We start from the raw sequence: 15,637 nt of genomic DNA, 5'->3' as shown, positions 1-15,637 counted from the left end.
AAGTCCTTTTTTGTTACTTATCTCCTTAGTGTTTTGCACACTATGTGCTAGTGAAATAGCGGTAGATTGACTTCAAATATACCTACTTTACCTCAAACCAAGTAAGGAGATTGAGCCCTGAAGAGAAAATGTACAAATGCTGAATATGTGCCTAATGCCCTTTTCCCTTCTGTTTTGCAGACTTTAATGCCAAAAGGAAAAAGAAAGTGGCAGAGATCTACCAGGCTCTGAACAGTGATCCCACTGATGTAGCTGCCCTTAGACGTATGGCTATCAGTGAAGGAGGGCTCCTGACTGATGAGATCAGGCGGAAAGTGTGGCCCAAGCTCCTCAATGTCAACACCAATGATCCACCTCCTATATCAGGTAATTAGGGGTGAGGTGCTGTGAAGGGGAGCTTGGCTAGGAGGCAGGGAAAAAGAATGCCAGGGTCTTTGATTTTTATGCTCATTTCAAACCAAGAGTAGATGAGTAAACACCTAAAGCATTTTAGGATATGCTTGAGCCTACTCTGAAAATAAGACCAAACTGGTAAGTAGAATTTTAATAAAAAATGGAATGAGTTTTTATTAGGTAGGTAGGTAGGTAGCTATTACTGGCTAGTTAGGGGAGTTTATTAAAAATGTATATTCTGGGAATTGCCTGGTGGTCCAGTGGTTAGGACTCCATGCTTTCACTGCTGAGGGCCCGGGTTCAATCCCTGGTCAGAGAACTAAGATCCCACAAGCCGCACAGCATGGCCAAGAATCAAACAAACAAAAATGTATATTCCAGTTTACATTCACTTAGAAGTGGGTTGTAGGAATATGTATTTTAACAAGAATCCCACCTAATTCTGATGCACATGGACTGCATTTTGAGAAACATAGGGCTATGGGAAGAGATAATACCTCTACGGTCCTTATAAAAACAAAAAAACTTTTTATGAGGAAATACTAAGACCATTTTGAATTCTAAAATTCTGTAATTCTATGAAAAACTGTTACAGTTGGCCCCTCCAAGTCCAAGGATTCAACCAACCATGGATCAAATATATTCTGGAAAAAAAAAAAACCTCCAGAAATTTCCAAAAACAAAACTTGAATTTGCTGTGCTCTCCAACTATTTACATATCATTTACATTGTATTAGGTTTTTTAAAAAAATTTATTTATATTTTATTTATTTATTTTTGGCCACATTGGGTCTTCGTTGCTGTGCAAGGGCTTTCTCTAGTTGCTGCTAGCAGGGCCTACTCTTTTCTGTGGTGTGCGTGCTTCTCATTTCAGTGGCTTCTCTTGTTGCGGAGAATGGGCTCTAGGCACGTGGGCTTCAGTAGTTGTGGCGCATGGGCTCAGTAGTTGTGGCTCGCGGGCTCTAGAGCGCAGGCTCAGTAGTTGTGGCACACGGGCTTAGTTGCTCCATGGCATGTGGGATCTTCCTGGACCAGGGATCAAACCCATGTCCCCTGCATTGGCAGGCGAATTCTTAACCACTGTGCCACCAGGGAAGTCCTGTATTAGGTTTTATAAGTAATCTAGAGGTGATCTAAAATATACGGGAGTTGTAAAACAACTATACCTCAATAATAAATAAAAAAGTAAGTAAGTAAGTATATGGGAGCATGTGCATGGGTTATATGCAAATGTTACACCACTTAATACATGGGACTTGAGCATCTGTGGATTTTGATATCCTTGGGACCAATCCACCTCGAATACCGAGGGGCAACTGGACTTATTTGCAAGGCCCATGTAGTAAAAAAAAAAAAAAAAAGTTCCTTAGAATACAGTGCAAAATACAAAAGAAAGTACAGCAAAACCGTGAATCCACTTTGTCATTTATTCACTCCACAGAGATTTATTGCTTTCCTGCTATGTTTGGCAAAAGTCCTGGTGCTGGGGATTCTTTCATTCATTTGGCAAGTACTAATTGCACTCCTAATGTGTGCCACGTACTAGAGATGATTAAAACAGCCTCTGCTGATAAAAAGTTCACAGTGTTGTGGTACAGCCGAGTAGATGGTATTTTTGTTTGTTTGTTTTATTTTTTAGTATACCTATTTTATGTTTTTTTTAAATTAATTTATTTATGGCTGAGTCGGGTCTTAGTTGCGGCACGCAGGATCTTTTGTTGCAGCGCTGGTTTTTTCTTCATTGCATCACACAGGCTCTGTTTCAGCGTGCAGCCTTCTCTCTAGTTGTGGCTTGCAGGTTTTCTCACTCTAGTTGTGGCACGTGGGCTCCAGAGGGCGAGGGCTCTGTAGTTTGTGGCACTTGGGCTCCCTAGTTGAGGCGCGCGGGCTCAGTAGCTGTGGCGCGTGGGCTTAGTTGCCCCACAGCATGTGGAATCTTAGTTCCCCTACCAGGGATCAAACCCACATCTCCTGCACTGGAAGGCGGATTCTTTAACACTGGACCACCAGGGAAGTCCCGGAGTAGATGTTTTAAGTTGCCCCTTGTTATTATCTTTGGAACCCGGCTGCCTCAGAGCAGTGATCTTTTTGTTGGAAGGAAAAGGCATTGCTATATTCACACTCTAAATCCTGAGATGGTGTTCCGTCAGATTCCAAATTTCCCATATCTTTATAAGACGAAGTCTGTGTATGCCGAAGTATTGTACAGGCTCCTCTAGTAAGTTTTGATTTCGGTTATGAAGGAAATGTACACTTTTATATATATATATATATATATATTTTTTTTTATTTTTTTATTTTTTTATTTTTTTTTTTTGTGGTACGCGGGCCTCCCTCTGTTGTGGCCTCTCCCGTTGCAGAGCACAGGCTCCGGACGTGCAGGCTCAGCGGCCATGGCTCACGGGCCCAGCCGCTCCGCGGCATGTGGGATCCTCCCAGACCGGGGCGCGAACCCGGTTCCCCTGCATCGGCAGGCGGACGCGCAACCACTGCGCCACCAGGGAAGCCCCACTTTTATATATTTAACAGCTAGAGACTGCCTCCTTACTTTCAGTTGGGCTTAACAACTGAACACAAGTACTATCTCCTGTTTGCAGTGTCTTAGTTTTAGAATTGTAGGGTCAAGAGAGGTTAGGTTCTTTTTTATGTTAGTTTATCGTAATACTCCTTTCTGAACAGCTCAGTGTCCCCTAGACTTTACAGATGTTAGAGTTTTTCCAGTGGTCTGTGGTTTCCACATTCATGATCTTATTTGATCCTTACAGTAATCTGAGGTACATATGGAAGGGAGTAATCCACATTTTACAGATGTGGACTCTGAAATTCAGATCAATTCCCAGTGACACACAGTAGCAGCCTGCATGCAGCTCCCGGCCTCCTGACTTCTCCTCTGCTGCTCTTTGCACTCTGTAGCCTCCTGGGTAATCTGTGTTCCCTCCTCTTATGGTCATCATGACTTGCGTGAAACAGCGTGTTTGGAACTAAACCAGGGATTCCTCTCCAAATGTTGTATCTTTAGTCATGTCCCCCTTCAATAAAAGCCCAAGTATGTCTTTCAGGCCTTTTATGTCATGCCAGGATGTTTTGCTCCTGATGTGGCTTCCCAGACATTCTTGCAATAACATGTTCTTTTTCCTTCAATAGGGAACGACCTACGACAGATGAGCAAGGACTACCAACAAGTGCTCCTGGATGTCAGGCGGTCTTTACGGAGGTTCCCTCCTGGTGAGACGCGCTCTCATTCTCCCTGGGTGCGGGGAGGGGGTGGCTTCTGTCCCAGTTGCACTTACTTTCCTGTGTTGGTGCTTGCTTGTCCCAGGAAGCTTCCATCCCAGCACAGAGTGTGACCACACGCAGGACCCTACCTCCTCAGGGACCCATTGTGCTCCCCATCTGCCGCGTCATTCTTTCACTGTCTCAGTCAGTTCAGAACCCCACTGTGAAGGCCTGAGCCTAAAATAATGTCTTTTGGCCTAGAGGTGGTGAATGAGAGAAGAGGATTCTTCCCCTTCCGAGCCTTAGAGGAGACTTTATAGGGATTGCTAGAGCCATCAGTCTGGCTTTAAAGAGCAGATTGGTTTGGAAGTGGTCACTATGACAAGAACTATTAATATCTTCATTTATACATAGCGGTATCTTGCATATACATATATTGGGGCCCTTGGACTGGAAGGAAGGCCAGTCACTACATGTTTAAAGAGTCTGTTCCTAAAATTGTCTCCCCATTCCCAGGAATAATGAGAAGAATGACCATCGTCTCCACTTTCACAATGAAGGAAACTGGCCGGCAAACCTCATCTGTTTCTCTTCCTTTGGCAACTCCACCTTAGGTCCATGAAGAGAGGAGAATTGCTAGAGGGAACAAGAGCCTCTAAACCCATTTTCTCACTCTTCTGAACCCATGCTCTGGCATTGGATTTTGTCTGTTAAAGGGCCTCTTTCCTGCTTGCACCCTTGGTTCCTGGAAAGGCTCTTGTGATTCCTTTGTAGCCAGTAGCCTGCCGTCTTGGTTTTGATAAACACATATGTCTATGGTCCATTCCCCTTTTCCTATCCTGCTGGTCTTGAGGAGACCACATAGGACAGATGCATTCCATATTTTTCCCTAGGTAACCTGTTTTCCCTCTGAGCCTTTTATTCCTCTTCCATTTATGTGACATCAGTCTATGATATTATTCTTGTAGGCTGAACTTTCCATGTGGTTTCATATTTTTTTACATTCACATTCTTCTGAGCTTAGCTGACCTCTTTTATACTGAAAAGTCAAATAAGGTTTACTTTTTTTCTCTCATCACTTTCATTACTTTACCTATCCATAGTAGTTGGTTTACTCCATGTTCTTTTTTATCTTTTAGAGTATGCCTTTTTGAGAAGGGGTGGGTAAAAACAGGCAAGAGATGAGCTTCACTCTCACCTAAAAACCTTTGTTCCGTTTAGTCTGGGCTCTTGCATTAGCTGTTTTCTCTCATAAGATCTGTTTTTGACTGGAAAACCTAATGGTGTAGGAAAGCTGCGCTGTGTGCCGTTCTTCTAAAACAGGTCATGAGGGCAAGGGTTGGCGTTTTTATACTAAAAGCCAGATGAGCTGAGGAGCCACACTGACCACTGCCAGAACTAGATGCGCATGCCGAAAGGCCTCCCGAGACAGTCTCTTCTGTTTCCAGTTGCATCTTTGGATCAAGGAGATAGTACTTCCTGTGATATTTAGTTTGTTTCTGAGGGGAACACGCATCTCTTACATTTTTTGTTTTTATATAATTTCATACCTACAGAAAAGTTGCAAAAATAGGACAAGGAATTCCCCAGGTGGCTTTTACACAGATTTTCTTATATGTCAGCCTTTTACTATATTTACCTTAGTATTGCTTTCTCTCTCTCCTTTGTGGTACACAAACGCAAATTTTTTTCTGAACTATTAAGAATAAATTACACACATGGTGCCCTTTTATCCCTAAATATTTCAGGGTATATTTTTTTAAAACATGGCTCTTATTACATAATCACACTTAAAATCAGTAACACATTGACAGTATTTACTGCTGTCTAGTACAGATTTTATTCAGATTTCACCATTTATTCCAATAATGTTCTTTATAGGAAAAGGAGATACAAATTCATGCATTTTCCATTCAGTCTTCATATCTCTTTAGCTTTCTTTATTCTGGAATAGTTCCTTTGTATTTTATGACAGGCCAGATATTTTATAAAAATCTCCCTCAGTTTGGGTTTATCTGGTGTTTCCTCCTTTTAAGAGTCAGGTGATGGGGCTTCCCTGGTGGCGTAGTGGTTGAGAGTCCGCCTGCCGATGCAGGGGACACGGGTTCGTGCCCCGGTCCGGGAAGATCCCACATGCCGCGGAGCGGCTGGGCCCGTGACCCATGGCCGCTGAGCCTGCGCGTCCGGAGCCTGTGCGCCGCTGAGCCTGTGCTCCGCAACGGGAGAGGCCACAACAGTGAGAGGCCCGCGTACGGAAAAAAAAAAAAAAAAAAAAGGAAGAGTTAGGTGATGAACTCTTGATAGGAATTCCACCGAAGTAGCGCTGAGTTTTCCCTGCAGCACGTCAGGAGGCACGTGCTGTCCACTAGTCACACTACTGGCAGCATGACCTGTGGTGACTTGGGTTTTAAGATGGTGTTGGTTGGGTTCCCCCACTGTAAGGTAGCCAGTCTGTGGCTCTTTCCTACATGTCAGGCAGTATCAACAGTGTGTGGATCTTGAATGTGTTGCCAAATTGTTGTAATTAATTTTCTTTTATTAAACACTTTCTCTGCTAATCCACTGCTGACCATCTTCCTAACCTCTGTGTTAGTAGGCTGCTTGCCATGTTCAAGTGCATCTCCCCTGCCCTCCCCTCCCCAGGCATGCCAGAAGAACAGAGAGAAGGGCTCCAGGAAGAACTGATCGACATCATCCTCCTCATCTTGGAGCGCAACCCTCAGCTGCACTACTACCAGGGCTACCACGACATCGTGGTCACATTTTTGCTGGTGGTAGGCGAGAAGCTGGCAACATCCCTGGTAGAAAAATTGTCTACCCATCACCTCAGGTACCAGCACAAAGCAGCATAAGAGGATGGTATTACTCCTCAAGTCCCCCTGGGGATAACTCCTCAGCCCATTTCCTAGTCAGTGTTTTCAGTGGTTTGAACCCCACTCCACCCTACTGCCCCCAAACCCTGATCCCAGTATTTGGTCTGACCAAGCTCATTGACTTGTCTCCTTCTAGGGATTTCATGGATCCAACAATGGACAACACCAAGCATATATTAAACTATCTGATGCCCATCATTGACCAGGTGAATCCAGAACTCCATGACTTCATGCAGAGGTATATACGTGTCTACATTTATGTGTGTACATACACACACACCCCTCTTCAGCTTTCTCCTAGCCTTTGTTTATTCTTCACAAGTGTAGCTCAATTGCATCATCATCTTATGTTGATTAGTGTTAAGTTCTTCCGAGTTGTCCTTTCCAGTTATCAGCAATCTGGATAATTCAGTTCTGTACACAGTCTTGGAACACTTTTTGGGTGCTGTGCTTTTTGGGGGATAGAAGAGATGTCACAGCCCATGCCCTTGAGGAGTTTACATCTAGTGGAGGGAGGTGGACAAGGTAAGTACGCCAAGGTAGACTTTGAGGTTATTGCTGCAACAGAAGGACAGAGTTCTATAGGATCCAGAGGCGAGAAAGACAAGGCCATCTGGGGGTTGTTTTATTCACCACATACCAAGGAGAAGAAATACTTCTTTGCAGTTCTCATATGATTTTTCTCTTCTGTTTAGTTGGAAATGTGTCCTTGGCCAATGCCTGCCTCTCTTTAAAAAAGAAAAAAAAAGGCTGTGTCTTAAGGTGTTTCAGTCACCTCATGTTAACTGTAAAATTAATACAGTTGTGTTTTCAAGCCTGAGAATATGTGCCTGTGCCCCCCCCCACAAAGTATGGACTTTCTCAGAAGGAAAATGGTGGTGTAGTTCTCTGAAAACAGCTAATTCTTGTTGCTGTAGTTGACGTTTCTTGGCCATTAGGAGAGCACCCAGGGAGATAAGGCCACCAGGACCCTATTGTGGTATTAGTGTCATGATGTTGGGTATATTGTAAGGACTTTCTGTGTTGTGAGGAGAAGATGCTGAATTTGTAGGCGGCTGAATTTTCCAGAAAGCATGTTTCCCAAATGCTTTCTTCACACAGCACTGAGGACAAAGAAGGCCCAGGGAGGGGGAAGGAATGACTCAGCAGGGAACCTAACATCTGGACTTCCTTGCTCCTAGTGCCGAGGTGGGGACCATCTTTGCGCTCAGCTGGCTCATCACCTGGTTTGGGCACGTCCTGTCTGACTTCAGGCACGTCGTGCGGTTATACGACTTCTTCCTGGCCTGCCACCCGCTGATGCCCATTTACTTTGCAGCTGTGGTAGGTACAGACCATGAGCCAGCAGCTTGGTGTGCATCCTCAAATCCAGCTTGATCATGTTCCCTAAAGGGAAACCTGGTGATTATGGAAAGATGCAAAAGACAGCACTTCCCCGGGCTGGCGTCTCTGGACACTGTTCTGTGGAATGTTAATGGGAGAGTCATGGGAGAAAAAAATGTTCTGTGTAACAATAAGTTTGGGAACTGCTAGTTAAACAGAATTGTTAGATTTGTTTACTGCTTGATTCTTCTGAACCTTTAAAGTGCTCCTGTGCATTGTGAGTTATCAGGGTTTCTGTTGACAAATCCTGGAGCTCGTACAACCCCAACTCCGGGTTTAAGAAAAGAAGAAGTGTGGCATTATGATTGAAAGTTGAGATGGCTTTTAGTCGGGGTTGAGGGGCGCCGGTTATTAGAGGGGCCTGAACCATCAGGTGTGGGAGTGGAGGTGGGCACTCGCAGCGCTCTTCCTTGTCCTTTAAGGGAGCAAGACCATTCTTTCTGCTGTTTTGAACCATTTCTTCTGTGCTGGAGCTAGGAATCTCCAGTAATCCTTCTTCCTCCTAAAAGAACCTCCTTCATTTAATTGGTCAGCCTTTTACATCATGGGGTGGAAGTTTGCCTCAGCAGGAAGGGTTTGCCCAGTGGGAAAAGTGGTCAGATATGTACATCATTACTTCCTAGATGAATACAAGAATTTGCTGAACTTTTGGGGTGAGCCCTGTTTGGTACCAATTTAAATTCACCTCTAAGGAGAATGAAATGAAGTGGCCAAGGCCCTGTATGTTCTGGTGTCTGATGCAAGGCCTTGCTCCCCACAGATCGTGTTGTATCGAGAGCAGGAAGTCCTGGATTGTGACTGCGACATGGCCTCAGTCCACCACCTGTTGTCCCAGATCCCTCAGGACCTGCCCTATGAGACACTGATCAGTAGAGCAGGAGACCTCTTTGTTCAGTTTCCCCCGTCCGAACTTGCTCGGGAGGCAGCTGCCCAACAGCAAGCTGAGAAGTGAGTGGGGCCACGGCACCAGTTGAACAGGGGTGTTCGTTAGTGAGCAGAAATGATGGAAGACCGTGTCTGGTGGGGACGGGGCTGGGAGTGGTGTTTCCAGAGACCTGTGCTTATGCTAGTGGAATCCCCACTTGAGACTTCATGGGTCTTTATAAGAAGAGTTTTCTGAGCAATGGATGTCTCTGCCCTCAGCCTATTTAATCTAGTTTTTTCCTTTCTTCTCTCATCCCATTCCCTTCTGTCTCCTCCTCTGCAGAACGGCAGCCTCTACCTTCAAAGACTTTGAGCTGGCGTCAGCCCAGCAGAGGCCTGACATGGTACTGCGGCAGCGGTTTCGGGGACTTCTGCGGCCTGAGGAGCGAACGAAAGATGTCCTGACCAAACCAAGGACCAACCGCTTTGTGAAGCTGGCAGTGATGGGACTGACGGTGGCACTTGGAGCAGCCGCTCTGGCTGTGGTGAAAAGTGCCCTGGAGTGGGCCCCAAAGTTTCAGCTGCAGCTGTTTCCCTAAATGCCTGAGAAGACACTTCCTCTTACATGACATCAAGGTCTCACCCTTCCATGGACAGATTGGGAGGGGGTGGAATTTCCTTTATTAAAAGGGTTTCTGTCAAGGGTTTTCTATTCCTGCACCCTTCCCCTCATCCGTGGATGCCTTTGCTTCAGAGGCCGGTAGCAGAGCTTGCGTGACGCTGGGCACTCGGGTCCTGAGCACAGAACTCTTTCTGCCTCACAGTGGGCTTCTGAGTGGGCTCTCTGCTGCCTCCTCTTGTGTTGAGGGAAGTGGGTTTCTGCAGCTCCCGGCTGCCTTTGGAACTCGCTGGGCCTGGTCGCTGGGGAGCATCTTGGCTGCTCGTAGTAAGCTGGACCACTGAATGCCCTCCTGGCAGCTCCTCCCATCCTGACTGCTTCAGCCAGACAGAAGGACAGAGCTGCTGCTAAAGAAGTCAGGCCTTGGAATGAAGGCGAAGGGGCAGAGAAGGCCAGCCTGGGAGCAAGATTGGCCCCCTTTTAAGAACAGCTCCATTAGCTGGTCAGAAATCTAAGAGACACATGTGAACTAGGTTACTAGGTAAATCCTACCTATTTTCAGCCTAGAAATCACTTGGGCATTTCCAGTCAAACGGGAAGGAATGTTACGTTTTAGGGCGCAGACATAGGCTGGTTTTTGCCTGCCTTTTTTTTTTTTTCTCGTTATTCTCTTCCACAAGCCACATGACGATGCATATAAAAGACACTTTTACTACTATTTTTAGAATTACATAAACCCAACATGTAAAGTACCCACACTTTTACAGTAATAGTTCCTTCATGGAAAAAAAAAAATCGTTCTCATTGGAAGGATGAGCTTTTAAAACCCTGAAGTTTCCTTTCTACTCAATTATTTAACATTTCACTTTAGTCTGAGTTGCTATTTGTAAACAGCCCCACACTTCCATAGTGCCCACTTCTTCTCCAGCTTCCCTTCCTTCCCTCCTGTTTTCCTCCAGTCACCCTTCTACTCCCAAATAGGCATCCACTCACAACCTTGGCTTTGTTTTTTGGGTTTGACTTGTCTCCTCAACTGCTGGTCTCTCCTTCCTGGTAGGAAATGTCACTGGGAACTTGTCAGCACCCAGAAAGGGACAAACTGCATCCTGAAGCATGTGGTGGGAGCCTGGGACAGCCAGCTCGAGGCTTCCTAAGGACTCTCCAGGTCTTAGAGAACAAGATGGATATTCACTTCCTCTGGTACAGCTTTTCCTATAAGCGAAGCCAGGTTTGTTTTAGATTAACTGTGGCTTGAAAAAAAGTGCCTTTTGCTGCTTTGAAGAACTGGGGTGTATAGTATGAAGCAGCCGTGTACTTTTATTTTCCTGGTCTGTTGCTGGCGCTGTTCTCTCTTGGCAGGTGTTTTCTTAAAGTAAACATGCCAGAAGCACTCCACCCCACCACACCCAGACCTCCACATCCTCCCCATATGCCCACGGTGTGCAGAGTGGTTAGGAGAGGCATCTGTCTACACTGAGTTACACTAAGCACTTTACGACCAAAAAAAAAGTGGCAGGTCATTCTCCATAGCAGGAGTCCCACCTGGGGCTAGCATGATGTGGATGGATTAGTCTAGAAAGCGGTAGATTTATCAAGACAAAGGAAATTCTTCCAGGATCCGGATGATGTGACAGAAGTTCCCAGTCTTCTCCCGCAACAAGTTTGTCCTCTTGTCGTCTTTCCAAATGGGCAGCATCGGCCCCTCCTGCCACAGGCCCTTGGGCCTGTCTGTAAATACTGAAGGAATTGATGGGGAAGAGGAAGGGAGGTGCATGTGATCAGGGTCCCAAGGCCATGGATTTTTGGATCCCAGGAAACGGGGCATTGACTTTTGTTGTGGCCTAGGAAGGAGAAAGTTCATTTGTTTTATAGCTTTTCTGACATCAGGATTATCCCCTGCCAATGAGAAGAAAGCATTATCTTTTTACCTTCAAGTGGTTTACTATTCTGTAAGGAATATGTGTAAATATTTTGTACAGAGCCCTGTATGAAATAAACAGCCATATGTGGTTACTAATCTCTTCTGTCATCCTTTCCTTGTTGGAGTGGCTTTAGCTTTAGACATCTGGCCTTGATGCTCCCTCCCTTCCACCCCTGACCTGGAGATGTGCTGTATCTGTGGACTCCTGGTTGGCCTTGACTTGCCCGGAGAGCTTGGACAGTACCTGCAGTCCTGTTTCTGTTTTTCCTGAGGCAAGAACCCACGTTGCCTGGGTTCACTGTTTCCTTGGCCCAGAGGGGAGACGTGAGGGGGCTGAAGGCTGAGCAGTCATCACTCAGCTCCCCGACCGTGTCCCACCACCATAGGCCAGCTGCCCATGCTGTCCTTTGATTTGACTTGTGGAGGACACAGGGCTGGCCAGGACACCGCCCTGCCTCTGAGAACTCACCAGAGAACTGCATTGAAGGAGCAATTTGTTTTCAGTGGCAGTTTCATAGTTGATTGAATGTAAAGAGAATTTTGATAAATGGAAAACTGAAGGAAGGGTATGTGTGGTGAAATAAATATTCGGGTTTTGTCCCCACTTCCCCTGAAACCCTTAGAATTTTCTGAGTGATAGGAGTGTCTTTTGTTGTTCATAATGATTTCCTTTTGATGCCACCTGAGTTTATGCTAATGAAGTGCGTTAAGGTGCGACCCCTGGATAGCCTCAGGATGGCACAGGTCACCGGAAAGACCAAGTGATTAGAGAGTGAGAAATTTGAGCCCCACCACTGACCTCCTGGGAGGGGAGGGGAGGCTGGACATTGAGCACTGCAAAAACTCTCGATTCAGAGATCGGGAGAGCTGCTGGGTTGGTGCACACGTCAAAGTGCTGGGAGGGTGGCATGGCCCGAGGGGGCTTGGGAGCACTGCACCCTCTTCCCCCTGTTCCTTGCCCTATTCATCTCTTTCATTTGTCTGTTCCTGAGTTGTGTCCTTTATAATAAATCAGTACATGTAAGTAAAGTGTTTTCTTGAGTTCTGTGAGTACTTCTAGCAAATTATTGAAACTGAGAGGGTTTTGTAGAAACCACTGAACTTGCAGTTGGCCAGGCAGAAGTGTGAATAGTCTGGGCACCCCATTTGCAGCTGGATCTGAAGTGGGACAGTCTTGTGGGACTGAGCCCTTTAACTTGTGGCATCAGATGCTAATTCCAGGTAGTTAGTGTCAGAACTGAATTGAATTGTTGGACACTCAGTTGGTGTTGGCAATCAGAGAAGCGGTGTCAGAAAATACTGCACAACACGCAGGCTGAGGGGAAATTAGTGTAAAAATAATAGCTGAATAACAAGTGTGGGTGTTTTGTAGGAAGATGGAGTGGGCAATGTCAGTGGAAGGGTACTTGGGGCTCAGGCCAGGGAGAGCTTTGAGCTCTGTGGAAGGGAGTTCGGACTTTCTGTAGGCAATTTGGGGGATGAGGATGGGCCATGACCAAAACTGGGTTTGGAGAGAGTTCCTGGTGACATGATGGCAAGTGTGTTCCTTCCTGGCTCCGTGAGCTTCTTCAAGTCACTACATCTCTAGAACTCACTGTCAATGACAGTAAAATAGGGATAGTCCCATCCCACATGGACGGTTTAATGAACTGATGTGTGAAAATGCTTTACAAACTGAAGTTGTGCAAGTGTTTTGATTCCATTTCAGTGAACATTAATGGATCAATAAATGCCTTAAGGGCTTCCCTGGTGGCGCAGTGGTTGGGAATCTGCCTGCCGATGCAGGGGACACGGGTTCGAGCGCTGGTCTGGGAAGGTCCCACATGCCGCGGAGCAACTAAGCCCGTGAGCCACAACTACTGAGCCTGCGCATCTGGAGCCTGTGCTCCGCAACGGGAGAGGCCGCGACAGTGAGAGGCCCGCGCACCGCCATGACGAGTGGCCCCCGCTCGCCGCAACTAGAGAAAGCCCACGCACAGAAACGAAGACCCAACACAGGCAAAAATAAATTTATTAAAAAAAAAAAAAAATGCCTTAAGCCAGCCTTGCACTTGGGCCCTGGGAGCTCATCCCTGGATTAAGTGGTGACTGAAAGGAAGAATAGGCCAGAGGCTTTTGCCAAATCCAACTGAAAGATGATGGGGCCTGAGGCTCAGCCTGGCTTGCTTTCTTCCTTTTGCTGCTGGTGACTCCCTGCTGCCTTTTCTCCTGTCCTCACAAAGCCCCTTTGCTTGCTAGTTGCCTTTTCTGCAGACTTACATTTGGTTGGAATTTGCCAAGCAGCTTTTGTGAGCTGGCAAGGCTGTGGGCTTGCCTCCAGCTTCCTGCTTTTTAAGTGACTGGCTTTCATGGCAGCCCCAGACACTAGAAGACACATGTTACTCTGGCACGGGCTGTGGGGCCCATCCACCACTTCCTGCCCACATTAGCAGCTGCTCTTTATCTGAGCAATGTGCTTCCCCTTGCCTTCCCCATCCCTGGAGAGAAAGATTGTGTCACACAAGCACATCTGGGACCTCCAGCTGCTTCCTCAGGTAGATGGTCTGAGTCCAGAGCCTGTGGGGTTTGGTTTCAAGTCCGCCCTGGAGAGTTGGTGCTGGGGCCCAGTTTGGGGTGACCCCTTGGGAGGGGGAGGCACCTCCACTTGACCCTGCAGTAGGGAGCACTTGTGAGCCTGCCCGTCTTAGATCCTTCACCCACTGGCATGTGAAGTATGGCGCTGAAGGTTAGAACCCCGGGACAGCCCTGCACCCCTCCATTTGCCCTCCTGACCCCCCCATTTGGCTGCAGCAGACATAAACTCGATGCCCGCCTTGGTGTAGATGGAGTGGGCCAAGTGAAAGACGCACGCAGCCCATGTGGTCCCCCCCTCTGCCAGCCTCAGTTTTGATACAGCCATGGGTAAAGAAATGTTTCATTAACACTTCTTAGTACTCATTGGAGAAAGAATGGTGCAAGGGCACAGGAAAGGCCGTGTGAGGAGAGCTGGGGGTGACTGTGGTGAACTGGATCAGGAACATCACGTGACTCTGGACCTACCCTGTGGAAATGAGAAGCCAGGATTACCAAGCTTCGACCTTTGCAAGAGAACTTGGGCATCTAGATTTTAATGTAGCATCTCCAATTTAAAAATACTGGCAACCAATTCAAATTTCTAAAACAATGCTGGGTAGATGATTGTTTACCGCCTGTGGCTTGCTGGTTTGTACCTGGGCACCAAAAGAATGGTCTGCTTTCCTCCCCTACAGGCCCCTAAGGTTCGCCAAGACAGACCCTGGCAGGAGAGGGAGGAGGGAGGAGCCGGAGAGAGCAAGCAGTTAGCCCTGATCTCAGGCTCCGGACGTGCAGGCTCAGCGGCCATGGCTCAGGGGCCCAGACGCTCCGCGGCATGTGAGATCTTCCCGGACCGGGGCACGAACCGTGTCCCCTGCATCGGCAGGCGGACCCTCAACCGCTGCGCCACCAGGGAAGCCCTCCTGACTTTCTTGCTCCCAGGGCGGGGGTGCCCCTCATCAGCCAATGCAGAGCAGGTAGGCACTAACGTTCTCTCACCTCTCTGCTCACAGAGCCTGGAGTCAACTCTTTTGCGCCTTGGCACCCAAGGACAGGGTGGCAATGCCTTTCCAGGGTCTAGAATAAGCCCTTTCCGCCCTGCCCCAATGACATGCCCCAACTCCTGGAACCTGGAGTCCAGACCTTGAGTCACAGAGACGCCCTCCGCCTGTTGTAATGATGATCCACATCCCGGCTCAGACAGTGTGCTGGTCTTCAAAGTGGGGGGTGGGAGGAGTGTTGGAGGGGTCAGAGAATGAGGTAAAAACAGAATGGACGCCCAGAACCGTGTTTTATTAATCTCTGACCAGCACAGAGTGGGCATAGTAAACAGCACTGGACCAATACTGTGCCATCTTGTCTGAGATGTTAAAAATTAGGATCACAATCTCACCCGCAACTGCAGCAGTTTCACCTCTTCCTGAAATATCTGTGTTCTCCAACATTGGATGCCCACTGAGAGGTCAGAAGTTTGCAGCAAGAATTTCCTGCCGGCCTGTAGCTGCTGCCTCGGCCCCTCCCTCCCCCTGAAGCCCACACTGACCTGCAGACCCCGCCTTGTGGACTCTCAACACACTGCAAGCTGCCTGTCCAGGCCAACGCTGACCCAGAGCATCCTGCCCCTCGAGTGGGCGCAGGGGTGCTCGGTCCAGTGCAAGTATCCCAGTGCTCAGCCGCACCCTCGTTCTACACTGACAGGGGCCAACACATCAACTTTTGGCTGCAGTCCCCAGAGAGCCTGGGATCCTGCCTGTCTCCGTGTAGAGTCGCGGCCCATGACCCTCTTGCTACCTCTCACGACATCACACTCATCCC

The 15,637-nt window shown here is 47.5% G+C and overlaps 1 protein-coding gene across 1 annotated transcript; it reads left to right on the top strand.

The window, feature by feature from the left end:
* The first annotated feature begins 182 nt into the window (after positions 1-182).
* Positions 183-11,363, top strand: TBC1D20 (TBC1 domain family member 20). The gene is made up of 7 exons (XM_028485969.1): positions 183-366; positions 3,538-3,618; positions 6,253-6,439; positions 6,619-6,720; positions 7,664-7,805; positions 8,626-8,813; positions 9,073-11,363. The coding sequence occupies exons 1-7, from the start codon at positions 267-269 to the stop codon at positions 9,326-9,328; spliced, it is 1,056 nt and encodes a 351-aa protein (XP_028341770.1). The 5' UTR covers positions 183-266; the 3' UTR covers positions 9,329-11,363.
* Positions 11,364-15,637: the final 4,274 nt, after the last annotated feature.

The sequence above is a fragment of the Physeter macrocephalus genome, unplaced genomic scaffold (assembly GCF_002837175.3).
Source record: "Physeter macrocephalus isolate SW-GA unplaced genomic scaffold, ASM283717v5 random_628, whole genome shotgun sequence".
NCBI classification, from domain to species: domain Eukaryota; kingdom Metazoa; phylum Chordata; class Mammalia; order Artiodactyla; family Physeteridae; genus Physeter; species Physeter macrocephalus.
This window is presented reverse-complemented; position numbering and strand designations above follow the sequence as displayed.

Coding starts and splice junctions, on each gene's coding strand:
- TBC1D20 (XM_028485969.1), top strand. CDS start 267: ATGGCTATCAGTGAAGGAGGGCTCCTGACTGATGAGATCAGGCGGAAA. Junction 367..3,537: donor TGATCCACCTCCTATATCAG/GTAATTAGGGGT, acceptor TTCCTTCAATAG/GGAACGACCTACGACAGATG. Junction 6,440..6,618: donor TTGTCTACCCATCACCTCAG/GTACCAGCACAA, acceptor GTCTCCTTCTAG/GGATTTCATGGATCCAACAA.